This window comes from Trachymyrmex cornetzi, unplaced genomic scaffold (genome assembly GCF_001594075.2).
Source record: "Trachymyrmex cornetzi isolate Tcor2-1 unplaced genomic scaffold, Tcor1.1 scaffold1388, whole genome shotgun sequence".
Lineage (NCBI taxonomy): Eukaryota > Metazoa > Arthropoda > Insecta > Hymenoptera > Formicidae > Trachymyrmex > Trachymyrmex cornetzi.
Genome location: NW_017295969.1, coordinates 191142 through 199281, shown reverse-complemented (window position 1 = coordinate 199281; position 8140 = coordinate 191142). Strand labels below are relative to the sequence as shown.

At 28.8% G+C, this 8140-nt stretch overlaps 2 protein-coding genes across 2 annotated transcripts; both read right to left on the bottom strand.

Moving 5' to 3' along the window:
- Nucleotides 1-2081: 2081 nt before the first annotated feature.
- LOC108771079 (uncharacterized) lies at nt 2082-2614 on the bottom strand. The gene is made up of 3 exons (XM_018522975.1): nt 2508-2614; nt 2146-2289; nt 2082-2097 (listed from the first exon to the last, which is right to left on the bottom strand). The coding sequence occupies exons 1-3, from the start codon at nt 2612-2614 to the stop codon at nt 2082-2084; spliced, it is 267 nt and encodes an 88-aa protein (XP_018378477.1).
- A 4979-nt stretch (nt 2615-7593) lies between these two features.
- LOC108771078 (uncharacterized) lies at nt 7594-8140 on the bottom strand. The gene is made up of 3 exons (XM_018522974.1): nt 8034-8140; nt 7656-7799; nt 7594-7609 (listed from the first exon to the last, which is right to left on the bottom strand). The coding sequence occupies exons 1-3, from the start codon at nt 8138-8140 to the stop codon at nt 7594-7596; spliced, it is 267 nt and encodes an 88-aa protein (XP_018378476.1).

Here is an 8140-nt window from a genome sequence, read left to right as displayed (position 1 = left end):
AATACAAATAAAATAGTTATTTTAATCATAAAATACGTAATTTGTTTTTGTACCATAGTTTCTATATGAAAAATGAAAAAATATATATCTATATGAAAAAGAATATATTTGTAAGTATATTCTCTGAAAATGTGTCTTCTAAAGATATTAAAATTAATTGTCACCTAATCTCGTCTCATTTTGGTCAATCTACCCCACATAGCCATTTTTAATAAAAGAGATTGTATTCACAAACTCAGAATAATGATTACTTAATTGTAGCAAAGATCTTCTAAGATATGTCATTTTCTATGAATACAGGGATATTAATATTAATAATACCAAAGACTTGTCAGACAATAAAATAGATGATTATAAAAATTTACTCACCAACTTCATTTTTTCAAAAATCGCTATAAATAATATATACAATGCTTGTGGTGCAAACCATTTTACACAACAAATTAATATTATATCAGCTATCTACAGTCAAAAAAAGAGATTTTTCTACCGTGTCTTGTTTGAGTTATAAGCATTTTGACAATCAACCCCGTACGACAACTAGCCCCGGTCTCCCCTACTTATCCCGCAAAATCCACGCGTATCCCCTTATAGAATCCAGCCCCTCAATTATGCATTAATATCTTTTAGTACTTCGTTTTACTAAGTTTTTTATGTTAAGTAGTGTTCAAAAAATTAACATAAAAAATTATTGTACCTGTAATGCCAAAATCGATACAAGCATTATCGTTGTAAACGCTATTGCGATATATCTAAAAATAGATTGTTGACACGGCCATAATCCGACACAAAGTAACAAACTCCGATTAATTGTATAATAACCGTTCACCGGACAATCTTGCCATCTTAATGCAAGTGTCATAACGTGTTTGTGCCGAATATCTTTCCACAAGTTATCTCATAGGTTCGGTACGTTTGACTGTATAGTTTATAATTAGCAATTCGTATGTATTTTTAAATAAAATACTGAATTTATGCGAAAAATTGCAATAGAGTATCTATAGCTTACTGTAATTATGCAAATTATAGTTTTGATGGATATTTGTCTATATCAATAACCCACAAATAAACATTATTTGCATGAACCAATTACTTTTTTCCGCGAAAATATATGAAAATATATATATATATATTTGCCTTTCTACATTCGATCGACGCAAGCGCATTGGTAAAATCGCGCTTTCACGCGCAACAAACAGTCTTCATTTCTATTCGAGATGTAGAACATTGCGGTGCTTTTTTGTGATGTGTGTGTGCGATATGTGGTAGTGCATTAACAGCATTCCTAATTGACTAGAAATCACTATGCTATTATAACCATCAAAATTATTTTCTGTGCGTCTTCCTCACAAACATCGTGAGAATTATATTGTGAAAACTAACTTTGTATTATATGAAAATCCTTAATTAATTTTACAGGCTATCATAATTACTGATATAATATATCAGTATTATATGATATAGGTATTAGTTGTACTGTAATATAATTAGGCTTAAAACACATTACACCATGAAAAATTTTTATTGAACAGTAGCTACTGTATTTTTATTAAATTATTTTCCGTATTATTAAGACTAAATTGCTAGAACATAAATATATTTTATAAATATTAGAAGTGACAGTAATAATGTTATCGTATAATGGCTTGATATTTTCCTTAGAATCATTTAATTTTATACTTCTGACAAAAAAATCATCTTCCCGACGTGACTTCACATGTTCGTTTTACATTAAAATTATTATAAGAATAGAAAAGCTTATATTTATGACGTTATTGTGAATATAATGGAAAATGTGATGATAGTAGTAACACATTCTACAGAAGAGCAATCAAAAAGATAAAATAATACTAATAATACGACATTATATTTTTATGTTTATTCTACGTACAGCAATATAAATACTCTAAACTAAAATAGAATATAATTGCATCTGTACTATTATATTCTTATTTAGAACGTATGCTTTAAGTATGTCATAATTTGTTTCGTGGACTTTTAAACTTTGTTTCTTCATTTTATGTGGATGATCAAAAGAGGGAAAAAATTACCGCAAAGTATGAAATGGACGTGCTTACAAGCTAAATAATATAAAGTCTATTATAGAAAATTTAAAGAAAATATTTAATAAAGGAATATTATTACCCAAATTTTACCGTGGCAAATCCTTCAAACGATGGAATGAATAAGCCATTAACGACAATTGTGCAATGTCGCATACTTCTTTGCATCATAAGCAGTAATAATTTCTGCGCTCTTAACGGAGCTACATACCATTGCACGTTGTATCTAAAAGTTTACTATTAGAAAATCATAACCAAAAAACCTTGATAAGTTATAGATTAATTTGTTTTTCATCCTTTATTATAGTCGCGTGATAAAATGTTTGTTTTACTTATATATATTTAATATTCTCATATAAGCAAAACAAACAGCTTTAGATAATAAAAGAATTTCTAAAATCATACTTATGTAATCAATTAAAGGTTGATATATACGTTACGCACATTCTATAAAAAACATCGCTGCTATGGTCAATCACTTTTTGTCCCAAATAGTTATAGAAAAACATGTGCCCAAAGTGACCAAAGACAAACAGAAAACTAACAATCATTTCGTAATATTTCTTGGACGCTATCAACCAAGAAAGCTACAGTACAAATATGATTAATTTGCTTACACACGGAAAAAATGCACATTAATGTTCGTATTCATAGTCAGACCTTATATTTAAGGGTGTCTTTAGGTATTCAGTAGCCAATAAAATAATTCGTAGAGTATTTGAAGGTAAATTTAAGCAAGCCTTTTATACAAGACTAAACAATGAATATCGCTAAAAACTAATCAAGTCTAATAAAGATATACATATACACAATACATGTAATATTAAATAAGTATACATCAATTATTACTTACGCGATAAAGATTAATGCTCAATGATAGTACTCCTAATGGTAATAATAATGAATACGCCCATGTATAATTTCTTTTCAATATTTCAATAAACCTAAATAACAGTAAATCTTAAATATGCGTAAAGAAAATATATTCATACTAATGACTATAAATAATTACTTTCATTACGTGTTAATTTACCCAACTTATATTTGTTAGTTAAATGTGCTAATAATTTATACTCTTTATAAAATTTGGTAGTCTATGCACTTGATGGAATTAAGATGGATTATAAAATTCGAAGAGAAATCACAATGTACAATAAAAAAAAAGACTTTATACATGTACATATGATAATTACGAACTCGATTGCTTTTTTATACATAATGAATCCACTGATTACCCCTTGACATATTATCGAACTTCTTTTGGTAGAAGATGCAATATCTCGTATCGTAACTTCGAGCAATGCTTGTTCTATGCGATAACTGAAATTGATAACGTAACTGTAATGCGTTTTTGTATAAACACCGTTAAAATTAATTCAATTTTTAAAAAATCGTAACTTTGCTTTACCTGGCTATTTCAAATAAACCGCATGCATGATGTGTGTAAGACATATTAATCGTTTCGGTAGCTACCACCGTAGTGAGACCGCATATAGCAGCAAAACACATGAAAAATAAAATTAGAAAAAAATATTTTTGTTGGTCAATAAAACATTCAATTAGGACTGGCAGCTGTCGTAGACGGGACTCATTTTTATCAGATGTAATATTCAAATAAAAGTTTGATAGAAACTGTACCAGAATGAAGCAAAAAACAGATGCATAGATAAACACTGTAATTAAACAATTAAAGTCTAAATTAAGGTGATCGAATTTAGAGTACGAAATAAATGTTCAAAATATTGCTTACATGTTGCAATTAATGTGATGAATCTTCCAATATCTGCATATTTTTTTATTATTTTAATTTCTTGCAAATTGTTTAATTCATTCCAGTCACAAAGTATTCGTTTCATAAGATCTCGCATCTGTGTTCATAAAATCATTCTTATTTACTATCTCTTTCCAAAAATATTTTAAGTAAAATTGACAATTATTATTTTCTTTTCCTACAAGTTTTATCATAAATTTGATTTCCGATAATCTTACCTGTCTTATGTTTAGGCAGAGAACATTATACTTTAACGTATAGCCTAGCCATGGAACGCTGTACGCGAGGACTTGTAGAAAAATATTTATATTGTATTCTGTTGTGATGAAAGTCATTAGCTAAAAGTGACATTCTTCGCTATATTGTGTTTCTACTTTTACATTAAAAATAACTTATTAATTAATAAGAAAAATGTTTTTTAATTACTTTGACGAAATGAGAGGTTTCTTATGACTTTTGATTGCTGAAAACAATTTTGCAAATCAAATTTCACTATTAGTCAGGTTTTCGAAATACTTGAGATGTAATATGCTAAAAGTAGCTTTTTTGCGTTATTTGTCACTTTTCTTTAAGACACATATTTTTATTTTAATATTCTGATCAAAAATAATGAATGTATTTATTTTTTACAAAATATATTTGAAAAAATTTTAATATTTTTTATCTTTTAGCCATCTTATGAAAGGTTTAAAGGCAGAGTTTTTCGAATAATAAGATATCAAATTATACAGCTATAACAATGAAGTCATTTACATATACTTAAAATTTTTATTTACGGTTAATACACATATACAGACCATACGGTCTTGGTCCATAATATTCTTTCTTTAAATGCGTTTTTCGAAGATATTTGAGGTGGCAAGTAATTAATATAAGCCTTTTTTATATGCTATAATATACATATATTGCATATACATATATACATGTATATGTATATATTTATCGAAATTTATATTTATCGATATAAATTACATTATACGTTAATAGCCACAAACTAGAAGTTATAGATATGACTTTATTGTCATAGACGAAAAGCTATCTTAGAAAAATCTGGTATTTAACATGGCTAAAAAGATATTGAAATATTAAAAAAATATTAAAAACAGGAAACGAATAGTACATTCATGACTTCTAATTAAAATTTCAAGATAATGCTAATCTTTTTTATAAAAAAAGTTATTTTTTTCATACTAAATCTCAATTATTTTGTAAACCTGATGTGCTGGTAAAATTTGACTTGCGGCATAATTTTTAACTAGATCAAAAATCATTAACTAGATTAAAAAATCTGTAAAAAACAACTTGTCCGATTCAAAGTAATTTTGACTGTAAACTAGTATAATTATATTTTGGAAAAAATACTCTCAAAAAAATTATTGAAAATAAAAAATACAAATAAGAAATATATTTGTTTAAATATTACTAAATCTAGTAGAATTTTTTGTTACAATTTAACATATGTAACATAAATAGAATATCTTCTTTTTAATGAGAATTATGCATTAATATCTTTTGGTGTACTTCGTTTTACTAATTTTTACGTTGAATAGTGTTCAAAATAATTAATAAGACACAAAAATTAATAAGACAAAAAATTATTGTACCTGTAATACCACACTCGATACAAGCATTATCGTTGTAAAAACGATTGTGATATATCTAAAAACAGATTTTTGACACGGCCATAATCCGATACAAAGTAACAAACTTCGATTAATTATATAGTAACTGTTCACCGGACAATTTCGCCATCTCAATGCAAGTGTCATAATGTGTTTATACCGAATTTCTTTCCACAAGTTATCTCATAAGTTCGATATGTTTGATTGTAGTTTATAATTCACAATTTGTGTGTATTTAAATAAAATACTGAACTTATGCGAAAAATTACAATAGAATATCTATAGCTCACTATAATTATGCAAATTGTAGTTTTGAATATTTGGCTAGTGTCTATATCTATAACCCTCAGGTGAACATTATTATTTGTATGAACCAATTATCTTTTTTCCGCGAAAATATATTTCTTTTCTACATTCGACCGACGCAAGCGCATTTGTAAAATCGTGCATTCGCGCGTAACGGTCTTCATTTCTATTCAGGACGCAGAACGTTGCGGTGCTTTTTTTGTGATGTATGTGTGCGATATGTGTTAATGCATTAACATCATTCTTGATTTACTAGAAAGATCACTCTGCTATTATAATCATCGAAACTGTTTTCTGTGCGTTTTCCCGAACATTGTGAAAATTACATTGTAAAAACTGATTTCGGATTATACAAAAATACTTAATTAATTTTACAAGCTGTCATAACTATTGATACAATGTATCTATTAGTTGTATTGTAATGTAATTAGGCTTAAAATACGTTACACCATGAAGAATTTTTATTGAATAGTAGCTACTGTTTTTATTATATTTGTTCTGTCTATCAGCACGAGCCGTTTAAGGAACGCACTGTAACTTCGCATTCGATGGATAGGTTCACAATGACTGTTAACACTTCAGTTCATATGAAAAGTATATTAGTCCACATGTGTTTTGTAATGTATATATTTTACACGAGTGTTGCACTGAAATGTGTTATTGTTCGTAATTGGTAATATCTCGAGGAAAGTTGTCAAAGTCTGTGTGACAGCGAATACCCTGAGCCTATGTGTGGCAACGCCTGGGGGTTTCGCTACGTGTGGACATACACTCTGAGCCACTGTGTGGTTACGCCTAGGAGTGTAGCCTATTCGCGAATGGACGCGACTACGCCTGAGGTCGTCGCCTTGGGTCGCTACAACACACTACACTGCCTTTCGTATAAGAAATTAAACTCTCGATTCATGGCTTAGAGGACCGATATTTCGACTGTTCTTCACGAGTTCCGAATCGAGACTAACGCACTGCGCGCGTTTTCCACGTCGAAAGATACTGAAAAATAAGGATAGTAAATCGGCGGTCTATCGTCAAGAACACACGTGTGCCGCGGCTCCTATCATCTCCGCGGCGACAAAGGCCGAGACAGTCGCCAGGAAGTCTCCCCAATACTAGACGATGAGACACTCGCTTGATTGTATGTGATTAAAGGCGCCGATCCATGCAAAAAAACTCTTCGGTATATCGGCTTTCTTTCGATCGTGTACATGGCCATGTACTGTATATGTGTACATATATGTGTGTAAGTGTGTTGTTTGTCCAACGTTTTCTTTTATATGTCGTGCACGAATATCAAATGCGTAACAATATTAGTTTCCGCGTTATTAAGATTATATATATATAAATTATCGGAATATAAATTTATTTTATAAATATTAGTAGTGATAGTAATCATATTATTGTATAATAATGGATTGATATATTCTTTAGAATTATTTAATTTTATAGTCATAACAAAGAAACATTATTCCGATGTAATTTCACTTTCACGTTTATGTTTTACATTGAAATTATTATAAGAATAGAAAAGCTTATCTTTGTGAGTATAATAGAAAATACAATGGTAATGATATCACATTCTATGGAAGACTAAAATAATACTATAATAGTACGACATTATATTTCTATGTTTATTTTATGTACAGCGATATAAATACTTTAAACTAAAGTAGACTGTAATTGCATCTGTACTATTATATTTATATTTAGAACGTATGCTATAAGTATGTCATAATTTGTTTCGTATAGTTTTAAACTTTGTTTCTTCATTTTATGCAGATGATCAAAAAAGGGAAAGAATTACCGCAAAGTATGAAATTGATGTGCTTATAAGCTAAATAATAAAAAGTCTATTATAGAAAATCCAAAAAAAATTTGATAAAGGAATATTATTACCGAAATTTTACCGTGGCAAATCCCTCAAACGACGGGACGAATAAGCCATCAATGACGATTTTGCAATGTCGCATGCTTCTTTGCATCACAAGCAGCAATAACTTCTGCGCTTTTAACGGAGCTACGTACCATTGCACGTTATATCTAAAATATTATTATTAGAAAATTATAACTGAAAGCTTTAATAAAAAATTTGTTTTTCTATCATTTTTGATTAGTCTTGTAATGTAAACTATTCGTTCTATTTACACTTAATATCTTGATATGTAAATATAAATAATAACACAAACAGTCCTATAGATAACTAAGATAATAAAAGAATTTCTGAGATCGTATTGATATGATAAATTAAGGATTAATTACATATACGTCACTCACATTCTGTGAAAAACATCGCTACTGTGATCGATCAGTTCTTGTCCTAAATAATTACAGAAAAGCATGTACCAAAAGTGACCAATGATAAACAGAAAACTAACAGTCAT